The sequence below is a fragment of the Myotis yumanensis genome, unplaced genomic scaffold (genome assembly GCF_028538775.1).
Source record: "Myotis yumanensis isolate MYYU_CA2020_CCGP unplaced genomic scaffold, mMyoYum1.0.hap1 SCAF_24, whole genome shotgun sequence".
Lineage (NCBI taxonomy): Eukaryota > Metazoa > Chordata > Mammalia > Chiroptera > Vespertilionidae > Myotis > Myotis yumanensis.
The window spans coordinates 10,421,437-10,435,375 of NW_027223775.1; the positions used below are offsets into that span (position 1 = coordinate 10,421,437).

The 13,939-nt window shown below is 51.6% G+C and overlaps 1 protein-coding gene across 1 annotated transcript in view; it reads left to right on the forward strand.

Moving 5' to 3' along the window:
• The window catches only part of PRKX (protein kinase cAMP-dependent X-linked catalytic subunit), a 45,498-nt gene that overhangs the window by 6,994 nt on the left and 24,565 nt on the right, over positions 1 to 13,939 (forward strand). Inside the window, 1 exon segment of the mRNA XM_070402684.1 lies at positions 12,407 to 12,575. Coding sequence (XP_070258785.1) covers positions 12,407 to 12,575 — 169 coding nt within the window.

The following is a 13,939-nucleotide window of genomic DNA, read 5'->3' on the forward strand; positions in this document are numbered from 1 at the left end:
CAGCTCCTGCATCGAGCGTCTGCCCCCTGGTGGTGATTGTGTGTCATAGCGACTGGTCCTTCCACCATCGGGCCGAAACTGGCTCTCCGACATCTCCCGAGGGGTCCCAGATCGAGGCCGGGGAGAGATGTAGGAGGTTGGCCAGCCGGGGAGGGACCGAGGGAGGGAGGGCTCCAGGGCGTGTCCAGCCCATCTCGGTCCCGATCAGCCAGACCCCAGCAGCAAGCTCACCTACTGGTCAGACCATCTACCCCTGGTGGTCAGTGCACATGATAGCGACTGGTCGACTGCCCCCTGGTGGTCAGTGCACATCATAGCGACTGGTCGACCAGTAGACTGTCTGCCTCCTGGTGGCCAGTGCACGTCACAGCAACTGGTCAACCAGTCAGCTGTCTGCCCCTGGTGGTCAGTGCACGTCATAGCGACTGGTCGACCGGTTGGCTCTCTGCCCCCTGGTGGTCAGTGCACGTCATAGCGACTGGTCGACTGTCTGCCCCCTGGTGGTCAGTGCACGTCATAGCGACTGGTCGACTGTCTGCCCCCTGGTGGTCAGTGCACGTCATAGCGACTGGTCGACTGCCCCCTGGTGGTCAATGCACCTCATAGCAAGCAGTTGAGCCGCCTTAGCATATCATTAGCATTTTACACTCTGATTGGTTGAATGGCCAACTGGTCGACCAGACACTTAGCATCTTAGACTGTTATTATAGAAGATGTTTCTATCTCTCCCTCTCCTTCCTTTCTGAAATCAATAAAATATACTTTTAAAAAGGAGAGAAACTTTGCTTGTTTATTTATTATTGTTGTTAATCCTCACCCAAGGATATTTTCCAGTTGATTTTTAGAGAGAGTGGAAGGGAGAGGGAGAGACAGAGAGAGAGAGAGAAACATTGATGTGAGCGACACACCGATGGGTTGCCTCCCGCCCGCACCCTGACCAGGGCTGGGGATGGAGCCTGCAACCCGGGCGTGTGCCCTTTATTGGAATAGAACCCAGGACACTTCGGTTCACGAGCCAACGCTCTACCCACTGAGCCACACCCGCTATGGCCTCATCTCCTCTCCTTATAAGGACCCCAGTCCTATTGGATTAAGACCCAATCTTGTGACCTAATTTTACTTTAATCACCTCTTTATTTTTTTTTAAAAAAATGTATACTTTTATCGATTTCAGAGAGGAAGGGAGAGGGAGAGATAGAAACATCCATGATGAGAGAGAATCATGGACCGGCTGCCTCCTGCACGCCCCCTGCTGGGGATCTTGAGCCTACAACCCAGGCATGTGCCCTTGACTGGGAATCGAACCCTGACCTCCTGGTTCATAGGTCGACGCTCAACCACTGAGCGTCTTACTGGAGCCCCAATGCGTGAAAATTCATGCAAGAGCCTTCCTTCCCTAGCTGCCGACACCAGCTTCCCTCCGGCCCTGGCTTCGTCAGGAAGGACGTCCGGAATGACGTCCAGAAGATGTCTGGTCTAATTTAGCATATTACTTTTTCATTATTATAGAAGATTACATTTCTTTTTTTAAATATTGAATTTATTGTTGTGATATCTCTCTATATAAAAGCCTAAGCGACCGTTCGACCGGAAGCTATGACGCGCACTGACCACCAGGGGGCAGACGCTCAACGCACAGGCATGGAAACATGGAACAGACGGATGAATCGCAGGGGGAAGGGTGGGAAGAGATTAACCAAAGATCTTATATGCATCCTAGAGGCCCGGTGCATGAATTCGTGCACCGGTGGGGTCCCTCGGCCAGGCCTGCGGGGATCCGGCCGAATCCTTGCACCGGGCCTCCGACATCCCCCTGAAGAGTCCCTGATTGCGAGAGGTCGCAGGCCAGGCCGAGGGACCCCACTGGTGCACAAATCCGTGGACCGGGTCTCTAGTTGGTTAATAAAATTGTATGGTTTCAGGGCTATAATTCTACAATATGTCTGTGTATCGAACCGTGCGCTCAGCACCCCAAGTCAGGTGTCCTTTTGTCACTATTTATCCACCTTTACCCATTTCTACCACCGCCAGGCCCCTGTCCCTCTGGTAGTCACCACCCTGTGGCTGTTGACTCACACGAGTCACGGGGTCCTCATCCTTCCGTGTCTGGCTTCTTCTTCCCATCAGCGTCGTGTCTGTAAGGTTTAACCACATTTCATGGCCTGGCTTCGTAGGTGACTCTTCTTTCTCCCATAGTCCTTGAGGAGGTTTCCATGAAGGGCTCAGAACGTCCAAATAGTGGTGGGGGGGTGGGGGTGTTCTCTCGTAGGGACTCCTGAGCCTTCAGAGGTCAGCCTGCTGAAGTCTCTGAGGTCTAGAGAGGTGATTTCTATAGGCTTCGCAGGTGTGTGTGTGTGGCGGGGGGGGGGGGGGGGGGGTGTTTTCCACATCTTGAGGGTGGATGGGGAACTTCCACTCCCTGCCCCCAGGGCAACTCTAAGGAAGGGCAGTAAGGACCAATGACTGTGGGGCTTTCTGTGTGACCCAGGAGGTAAGCACACCTCATCCAAGGCAAAGATGATTATCATCATCATCACTGCTGCCACCATCTCAATCATCACCATCACTATCATCTTCATTATCACCATCTCCATCATCACCATCATCACCACCATCTCCATCACCACCATCTCCATCATCACCATCTCCATCACCACCATCTCCATCATCACCATCATCATCACCATCTCCATCACCACCATCTCCATCATCACCATCATCACCACCATCTCCATCACCACCATCTGCATCATCACCATCATCACCATCATCACCACCATCTCCATCACCACCATCTGCATCATCACCATCATCACCATCACTACCATCACCACCATCTCCATCACCACCATTTCTATCATCTCCATCATCACCACCATCTTCATCATCACCATCACCATCATCACCATCACCACCATCATCACCATCATTATCATCTTCATCACCACCATTTCTATCATCACCATCATCACCACCATCTCCATCACCACCACCACCATCACCATCATCTCCATCACCACCATCTCCATCATCACCATCTCCATAACCAGCATGTCCATCATCACCATCACTACCATCACCACCATCTCCATCATCACCATCACCATAACCACTATCTCCATCACCATTACCACCATTTCCATCATCACCATCATCACCACCATCTCCATCACCACCATCACTACTACCATCACCATCTCCATCATCACCATCTCCATAACCAGCATGTCCATCATCACCATCACTACCATCACCACCATCTCAATCATCACCATCACCATCACCACCATCTCCATCACCATTACCACCATTTCCACCATCACCACCATCACCATCTCCATCATCACCATCTCCATCACCACCATCTCCATCATCTCCATCACCACCATCACCACCATCTCCATCACCACCATCACCACCATCACCACCATCTCCATCACCACCATCATCTCCATCACCATCACCACCATCTCCATCATCACCACCATCTCCATCACCACCATCTCCATCACCACCACCATCATCACTGAAAGGTTAACGTGGTGGCACATGAGCAGCCTAAACAGCCATCTCACAAGGCGGATAAAGAAAAATTGACTTTATCTAAACAAAGGGGATGAGATGGGATCCCCAAAGGGCAGGCTGCACAGCCCTGAGTCACGGGGACATGGGCTCAGTGAGGGCAGCCCCAGGAGCTGGAGTTCCATCCTCAGACGCAGTCACGGGCAGGAAGCTCTTGTCGCCGGCGGGTCTGGGCGCTGAGCTGGTGGCTGGGAATGCGGATGGACTGCAGGTGTGTGACCGGGTGCCTTCAGGGCAGTGTCCACTCCTTATATGGTCTGAGCCCTGGTGTCCAGCCAGTATTTCCTGTTCTTCTACCTCCTTTTGCAGGAAGCGTGGAAATGGCTGTTAAAGATTATATACCTCCCATCCCCTTTCTTTAACTACATTCGATCTTTCTTTATCGACTCTCTGAGAGATGGCCCTTCTCTTCCCTCCGAGATGGCCTTCAGCCTGCTGGTGTACCACCATGCTAACCTCTCCATCACCATCATCACCATCATCATCATCACCATCATCACCACCACCACCATCATCTCTATCTTCACCACCACCATCACCATCATCACCACCATCTTCATCATAATCACCATCATCATCGTCATCACTATCATCGACACCATCATTTTCTTTTTAATATATATCTTTATTGATCTCAGAGAGGAAGGGAGAGGGGGAGAGAGAGAGAGAAACCTTCATGATGAGAGAGAATCATGGACCGGCTGCCTCCTGCACACCCCCTACTGGGGATGGAGCCCACAACCCGGGCCTGTGCCCTTGACCGGGAATCGAACTCGGGATCCTTCGGTCCACAGGCCGACACTCTATCCACTGAGCCACACCAGCCAGGACCATTTATAACATCATTCGCCCTCCATAGAAAATGATCAACTTAAAAACCAGCCTGCCGGGGCCCTGACCGGTGTGGCTCAGCGGATAGAGCGTCGGCCTACGGACTCAAGGGTCCCGGGTTCGATTCCCGGTCAAGAGCATGGACCTGGGTTGCGGGCACATCCCCAGTGGGGGCGTGCAGGAGGCAGCTGATCGATGTTTCTCTCTCATCGATGTTTCTAACTCTCTATCCCTCTCCCTTCCTCTCTGTGAAAAATCAATAAAGTATATTTTCTAAAATAAAATAAAAATAAAATAAAAACCAGCCTGCGGTACTAGGATTTGGCCACACATTTAATGAGCTCATCCCTAATGCCGTGGCAGGACCAGCCCAGCCAGCATGGCTCAGGGGTTGAGCGTCAACCTAGGAACCAGGAGGTCACGGGTTCGATTCCCGGTCAGGGCACATGCCCGGGTTGCGGGCTCGATGCCCAGTGGGGGGCGTACAGGAGGCAGCCGATTCATGATTCTCTCTCATCGTTGATGTTTCTATCTGCCTCTCCCTCTCCCTTCCTCTCTGCAATCAATAAAAATATATTTTAAAAAATCAAAAGCGCCCTAGCCGGTGTGGCTCAGTGGATACAGCCTCGGCCTGCAGACCGAAGGGTCCCGGGTTCGACTCCAGTCAAGGGCACATACCTCGGTGGCAGGCCCCTCCCAGGCCCGGGCCCTGGCTGGGTATATGCATGGAACAGCTTTTAATTTTTATTTCATTTTTATTTTCAATCCTCACCTGAGGATATTTTCACATTGATTTTTAGAGAGAGGGGAAGAGAGAGAGGGAGAGACAGAGAGAAACGTCGATGTGAGAGAGACACCTCGATGGGTTGCCTCCTGCACTCCCCCCGACCAGGGCCCGGGCCAGGGAGGAGCCTGCCACCGAGGTCCGTGCCCTTGACCGGGAATCGAACCCGGGACCCTTCGGTCCGCAGGCCGACGCTCTATCCACTAGGACCCCGTGGGAACACCCTATAGAGATGGACACGGTGACCAAGGCAGTGTGTGGTCCAGGACACGGGTTCTTTCTTCGTCAGGCAGGTCTGCGCCCCGCGTGCCGGGGGGGCAAGGACACAAAACACAGGCCTGTCCCAGGTGTGTGAGCCGAGCCTGTCCACGCCCGTCTGACACCTCCTGGCGGTTTTCCGGCTCCTTCTCTTCCCTCAGGGGCTCCAGTCACCTCGCCACCATCTCCCTGGGTGTCCCCACCCCACTGAGTCCAAAAGGGCTGTCAGGGCTATGCCCTGGGCGTCCACTGGTAATCCCACAATGAAAAAGAATTAATCCAGCCCTGGCCGGTGTGGCTCAGTGGATAGAGCGTCGGCCTGAGGAATGGAGGGTGTCCCGGGTTCGAATCCCGGTCAAGGGCACATGCCCGGGATGCAGGCTCGATCCCCAGTAGGGGGCGTGCATGAGGCAGCCAATGCATGATTCTCTCTCATCATGGATGTTTCTATCTCTCCCTCTCCCTTCCTCTCTTAAAAAATCAATAAAAATATATTTCAAAAAAACCCAAAACACAGAGGGCTTCTATCATAATGCTTGGGGGATTTTGAGATTGTCTTTTATTAGCTTTATTCATTAACCAGAGGCCCAGTGCATGAATTCATGCACCGGTGGGGGGGTGTCCCTTGGCCTGGCTGGTGATCAGGGCCAATCGGGGCCGGCTGGCCGGAGGGAGGGATCGTGGGAGGTTGGCCATAGGAGGGCAGGGCCCACTAGGGGGCAGCTCCTGCATTGAGCGTCTGCCCCCTGGTGGTCAGTGTGCGTCATAGCGACTGGTCGTTCGGTCCTTCGCTGGCTTAGGCTTTTATATATATATATAGATTTATTTTTTAAAGTTTTATTCTCATTTTTTATACCGTTCTTTGGCAGAATTATGTTTGTTTGTTTTGTTTTAATATATGTTTTTATTGATGTCAGAGAGGAAGGGAGAGGGAGAGAGAGGTAGAAGACACATCTATGATGAGAGAGAGTCATGGATCGGCCGCCTCCTGCACGCCCTCTACTGGGGTTCGAGCCTGCAACCCGGGCGTGTGCCCTTGACCGGGAATCGAACCCCGACCTCACGGTTCATAGGTCAATGCTTAACCACTGAGCCACACCAGCCGGGCCAACATACATCTTCAAAGTGTGTGTTCATTCCTTGCCAGGTGGCTGAGAACTCGCCCATCCTTGAGATGAAAGTAGTTCTGCAGCCTAAGCCGGTGTGGCTCAGTGGATAGAGCGCCGGCCTGTGGAATGAGTTGGGGGCGTGCAGGAGGCAGCCGGTCCATGAATCTCTCTCATCATGGATGCTTCTCTCTCTCTCTCCTTCTCCCTTCCTCTCTCTGAAATCAATAAAAACCTATTTTTTTAAAAAAAAGAAAATGTGCCGTCGGCATTGCCAGAGGCGCCGTGACGTGTGATGACATTCCCGCGACCGCACGCCTTGCGTCCCTGCCTGGTCCTGTGTTTTATCGATTTCTGTTTGACGGGTTCCTATGGTGACTGTCGCGAGGTATGAACCCCTCAAACAAACAGCCGTGCCTTAAGGCCCTGCTGAGGTTTCTAGGGGCTGAAGACTCCTGAGACCAAAGGGTTTGAGAACGGCTGCTTTGGGATGTGGGTCTCATCCCGTGCACCCAAAGGTTGTGGGTCCGATTCCCGGTCAGGGCACAGGCCCAGGTTTCAGGCTTGATCCAACAGTCGACCGGTCGACCAGTCGCTATGACGTGCACTGACCACCAGGGGGCAGTAAGGGGCGTGTAGGAGGCAGCCGGTCAATGTCTTGCTCTCCCATCAATGAGTCTCTCTCTCTGTCCCTCTCTCTTCTTCTTTCTGGAAAAAAATCAATAGAAATCCTTTTAAAAAAATAAATTAAATGAACAATCTCTACCAGTGATGGCGAACCTATGACACACGTGTCAGAGGTGACACGCGAACTCATTTCTTTTGGTTGATTTTTCTTTATTTCAATGGCATTTAAATAGATAAATTAAATATCAACAATATAAGTCTTTGTCTTACGATGGTTGCAAAGATCAAAAAATTTCTGTATGTGACATGGCACCAGAGTTAAGTTAGGGTTTTTCAAAATGCTGGCACGCCGAGCTCAAGAGGTTCGCCGTCGCTGTCCCAGGTGCACCCCTGTGTGAGCTGTGTGCACAGTCTTGCTGTGGCTGAGCCATGATTGGGTGTCACTGGGAGGCATTCGTGTGACCGGGAATAATCGGGCTCTAGGCCAGTTGGCTGTGAGGACCAGCTGTGTCTACAATGGAAGGGCCGCTGTGCAGGGGACACCCCTACCGAGCAGGCCTTGCTTGATGGGGTTCACCGAGTCAGCCCCTGGACTGTGTCACTTGTGGATGCGTAGAATTGGAATCTGCTATGATCTGAAGCTGTCCACTGGGCGCACTGGCTCTGGGATCTCCTGGGAGCCGCAAGGCCAGCCTCTGCCTGGGGCCACCCGGCAGGAGCTACAGAGCGATCTGCAGTTGGCTGCTACTTGTACTGGGCTTGGAAGTGCCCAGGTGAGGCCCCGCTGTGAAGCAAGGCCGGCTGCTGGCCTGGCCGGTGTGGATCAGCGGATAGAGCGTCCGCCTGAGGACTGAAGGGACCCGGGTTCGAGTCCCGGTCAAGGGCACATGCCTGGGTTGCGGGCTCAATCCCCAGTCGGGGGCGTGCAGGAGGCAGCCGATCCGTGATTCTCTCTCATCATGGATGTTTCTCTCTCTCCCTCTCCCTTCCTCTCTGAAATCAATAAAAATATATATATATTTTTAAAAAACTGAGTGGCTTTTATCATAACACTTAGGTAATTTTGAGATCGTCTCTTATTAACTATATTAATTAATTTTTTAAAGTTTTATTCTGATTCTTTAAACCTTTCTTTGGCAGAATTTTGCTTGTTTGTTTTGTTTTAACATGTGTTTCCTAGATGTTTCTATCTTTCCCTCTCCCTTTCTCTTTGAAACCAATAAAATATATATTTTTTAAAAAGAGAGAGAGACAGGCTGCTGCTAAGTGGGGTGGTGAGGGGAGATTCGAGTCCTTTTTTTTTTGATAGGTATGGGGCACACTGATACCAGCGGCTGCTTGTTTAAGAGATTTTAGCAAAGTCTGAATCCTGAGCAAGGACAGGTCATTGGTATGAAAAGCAGCTGCCCGGTTGACCTGTGTAGTTGTTGCTCTCATGAGCTGCTCACATAACTCAACGCTGCCTGGCATTCATCTCCACCCACACTCGCTCTCCCCGCCCCATCTAGTCTATTTCCATGGCCGGTTTTCTCTTTGTCCGTACCCGCCTCTCATCTGTGCCTCTCCCAACAATCACAGCTCATCTCTCTCGACTCTGCATCTCTGTCTTATTTGTCCTGCAGCCTCCACTCCCCTGGCCTGTCTGATATCAGGAGAGTCTTTACGCAATAACACAACACCCTACACAAGCGAAATCCGCCCAGGCACTTCCCTGCTCTCAGCCACGTGACGTGCTGCTGACCGTGGCGTAAATAATTCACACCGTCCTCGCTGGTTTGGCTCAGCGGATAGAGCGTTGGCCTATGGCCCAACGGGTCCCGGGTTTGATTCCAGTCAAGGTCAGGTACCCCGGTTGCAGGCTCCTCCCCTGCCCGGGCCCCGGTTAGGGTGCGTGCAAGGGGCAACCCATCGATGTGTGTCTCTCACGTCAATATTTCCCTCCATCTTTCCCTCTCTCTTTCACTCTCTCTAAAAAGCAACGGAAAAATATCCTCGGGGGAGGATTAACCAGAAACAAAACAACAGCAAAAACAAAACAAGCCGTAACTGGTGTGGCTCAGTGGATAGAGCATCAGCCTGTGGACTGAAGGGTCCCGGGTTCGAATCCGGCCAAGGGCATGTACCTTGGTTGTGGGCACATCCCCAGTAGGGGGCGGGCAGGAGGCAGCTGATGGATGTTTCTCTCTCATCGATGTTTCTAACTCTCTATCCCTCTCCCTTCCTCTCTGTAAAAAACCAATAAAATATATTTAAAAAAAATATTTCCCTCTGTCTCTTACTCTCTCTAAAAAGCAACGGAAACATATCCTCGGGGGAGGATTAACCAGTAACCAAAACAACAGCAAAAACAAAATAAAAAAAAACAGAATTCACGCAAAGAATTTCAAAATTTCTTCCTTTTCGTGATGGGTTTCTTCCTACCTCACGAATCTCAAGTTTCCTTATTGGCTTTTGACTCACCCATTCTTTTTTTCTTTCTTTCTTTTTAAAAAAAAAATATATATATATTTACTGATTTCAGAGAGGAAGGGAGAGGGAGCCAGAGATAGAAACATCCATGATGAGAGAGAATCATGCATCGGCTGCCTCCAGCATGCCCCCTACTGGGGATCCGGCCCCCAACCCGGGCATGTGCCCTGGACTAAAATCGAACCCGGGACCTCCTGGTTCATAAGTCGACGCTCAACCACTGAGCCACACCGGCCGGGCTCCTCAGAGGAATCCTGGCAACAACACAAAACCCTGCACGACCAAAACCCATGCGGGCACTTCCCTCCTCTCACCCTCGTGATGTCCTGTTGCCCTTTGAGTAAAGAATCCACCCAAAGGATTTCAAAATCCCTTCCGCCTCTTGAACTCTTTACTCCAACCTCACAAATCTCGGTTCCCTTTGTGGCTTCGGACTCACCCTTTTTTTTTTTTTTTAATTTTTCATTTTTTTTAGATTTAAAAAAATATATATATTTTTATTGATTTCAGAGAGGTAGGGAGAGGGAGAGAGAGAGAGAAACATCCACGATGAGAGAGAATCATGGATCAGCCGCCTCCTGCACACCCCCTACTGGGGATCAAGCCTACAATCCGGGCCTGTGCCCTGACCGGGAATCGAACCCGGGACCCTTCAGTCCGCAGGCTGACGCTCTATCCACTGAGCCACACCAGCCAGGGCCATCTCTATGTTCTTCAACCCACCCGTCTCCTGACGTCTTTGAGGTGAAAGAAACCCATTAAAACCACTGAGCTCATCAGAGTTATATCCTAGCTGTGATAATTAATGTTTTTCTAACTGAAATTATTGGGTTGACATCCTATAGAATAAAAGCCTAATATGCTAAGTGTCTGGTTGTCTGGTCGGCCGTTCAACCAATCAAAGCGTAATATGCTAATGATATGCTAAGGCCGCTCAAGTGCTCACTATGATGTGCACTGACCACCCGGGGGCAGACAGTCGATGGGTCGACCAGTCGCTATGACGTGCACTGACCACCAGGGGGCAGACGCTCCGACTGGTAAGTTAGCTTGCTGCTGGGGTTCGGCCGATTGGGACTGAGAGGGCGAGAGAGAGAGAGAGAGAGAGAGAGAGAGAGAGAGAGAAGCATCCATGATGAGAGAGAATCATGGACCGGCTGCCCCCCGCACGCCCCCGACTGGGGATCGAGCCCATAACCCGGGCGTGTGCCCTTGACCGGGAATCGAACCTGGGACCCTTCAGTCTGCAGGCCGACGCTCTATCCACTGAGCCACACGGGCCAGGGCTCCAGGGTTTTAATAATCAGGATTTTTTCCGGAAGCTCTATTAGAAATAATGTCTTATTTCTGGTCATTCTTTTTGTATTGGGTAACTCTGCCGATCAAATTACCTACCAAGAAGCTACTGTGGTATTTTAAAACAACCTATGTTTCTCACATTTATTCTCTGAAGTAGAATATGTGCTAAATCAGGAATTTTTAAGGAAAAAAAAATTTAAAAAAAATGAAACAATGCCCTGACCGGTGTGGCTCAGTGGATAGAGCGTCGGCCTGCGGACCAAAGGGTCCCGGGTTCGATTCCGGTCAAGGGCATGGACCTTGGTTGCGGGCACATCCCCAGTAGGGGGTGTGCAGGAAGCAGCCGATCGATGTTTCTCTCTCATCGATGTTTCTAACTCTCTGTCCCTCTCCCTTCCTCTCTGTAAAAAAATCAACAAAAAATATTTTTTAAAAATTTGTTTTAAAAATGAAATAAATAAAATTGTGCTCATCATTGATTTTTTTTCCGTCGCAAAAGCATTCTCTCCTCTGTGTGTGTTGACGGAGGGTCGCTTTTCTCAGGCTGAGGCATCAACTTGAAAGGGTTTTCGGGTCAAAAAACTAAATTTTGGTCCATGGCCAGGGCAGCTTTTCCTGGTGAATAAGTTGGTCGGGAAGCAAATGGTTAGAGAGGGGAGGGGTCGGGAACCGAGGTCCGCGTGTCCTGTTCTGTTCTCGCCTCCAGATTATCTTTCCATGAGGCCGGGCTTTCAAGACGAACCAGCGTTTCTTGGCTCCTGCAGGTCACCCTCTGCTTCTGCTCTAATGAAACATTCACGACGGAAACTTCCCTTCAGAGCCACGGCCACGTGGCTCCTCGCCCTGGCCCTCGTCCCCAACCCCCCGTCTCCGGGAGCCGGTAGATTGACCTGAAAGCTGGGGGGCTTTCCGTTTATTTATTTTTTTAAAATATATAGTTTATTGATTTTTTACAGAGAGGAAGGGAGAGGGATAGAGAGTTAGAAACATCGATGAGAGAGAAACATCGATCGGCTGCCTCCTGCCCGCCCCCTACTGGGGATATGCCCGCAACCAAGGTCCATGCCCTTGACCGGGAATCGAACCCGGGACCCTTCAGTCCACAGGCCGATGCTCTATCCACTGAGCCACACCGGTCAGGGCTTGTAGAGTATTGTTTAAAGTGTATTGTTATTGATTTCAGGCAAGAAGAAAGAGGGAGAGAGAGAGAGAGAAACATCCATGATGAGAGAGAATCATGGACTGGCTGCCTCCTGCACGCCCCCTGCTGGGGATCGAGCCCACAACCCGGGCAGGTGCCCTGGACCGGGACTCGAACCCTGACCTCCTGGTTCCTGTGTCGACGCTCCACCCTTGAGCCCGGCCGGCCGGACTCCTGTCGACTGTTGAGTGTCCGACCCGCTGGTCCAGTCCCGGTACCCATTGGGCCCCCTCTCCTCCTTCTCCGCAGGCACAGGGACCTTCGGGCGTGTACAGCTCGTCCGGCAGAAGACGGGCAAGCAGTTCTTCGCGCTCAAGGTCATGAGCATCCCCGACGTCATCCGGCTGAAGCAGGAGCAGCACGTGCACAACGAGAAGTCAGTCCTCAAGGAAGTCAGCCACCCCTTCCTGGTCAAGCTGTGAGTCCGTCCCCTCTCCCATCCCGGGTTCTTGTTTCAGCGACTTCTTCTCTCTTATTTTAAAAAAATATATCCTTACTCGTTCTAACCGGTTTGGCTCCTTGGATAGAGCGTCGGCCTGCGGACTGAAGGGTCCCGGGTTTGATTCCGGTCAAGGGCATGTACCTTGGTTGCGGACACATCTCCAGTGGGGGGCGTGCAGGAGGCAGCTGATCGATGTTTCTCTCTCATCGATGTTTCTAACTCTCTATCCTTCTCTCTTCCTCTCTGTAAAAAAAATCAATAAAATAATAGTTTAAAAAAAAAAAAAAATATATATATATATATATATATATATCCTTACTGGAGTCCCAGCGCACCAAATCGGACGCGAGAGGGTACCCAGGCCTAGCCTGCGGTCAGGGCGGTCTTCCGCCCGCTTGCCAGTCCGCAGTCCTGCCACTTCCGCCCACCCTGGTTCCTCATTGGCTGGGCGATCGATCGGAGGCTGCGGGCTGGAGGGAGGGACCGAGAGGTGGTCAGTGCACCTCATAGCGACTGCTCGGTTGGTCGTTCTGGTTGTTATGCCGTGACGGTCGCTGGGCTTTTATTATATAGGATTGATTTCAGAGAGGAAGGGAGAGCGCGCGCGCGAGAGAGAGAGAGAGAGAGAGAGGAACATCCATGATGAGAGAGAATCATGGATCGGCTGCCTCCCGCACGCCCCCAACTGGGGATCGAGCCTGCAACCCGGGCATGTGCCCTTGACCAGGAATCGAACCGAGGACCCTTCAGTCCGCAGGCCGAGGCTCTATCCAGTGAGCCACACATTCTGGGGTGAACCTGTACCTGATTTTAAAAATATATTATTGATTTCAGAGAGGAAGGCAGAGAGAGAGAGAGAGAAACATCCATGATGAGAGAGAATCATGGATCGGCTGCCTCCTGCACACCCCCTACTGGGCATTGAGCCCACAATCCTGGCCTGTGCCCTTGACCGGGAATTGAACCCGGGACCCTTCAGTCCACAGGCCGACGCTCTGTCCACTATGCCACACCAACCTGGGCTACAGGGTTTTAATAATCGAGATTTTTCCCGGAAGCTCTGTTAGAAATAATGTCTTTTTTCTGGTCATTGGAGCCTGCACCCCGGGCATGTGCCCTTGACCAGGTATCGAACCCGGGACCTCCTGGTTCCTAGGTCGATGCTCAACCACTGAGCCACACTCTCAAGGCCACACGTGTACCTCCATGTCCATCTGTGCTCACACCTGTGCTCACACCTGTGCACACCTGTCCGGTCCAGATGCCCCCTCCGTGCACACCTGTGCACACCTGTCCGGTCCAGATGCCCCCTCCGTGCACACCTGTGCACTCCTGTCTGG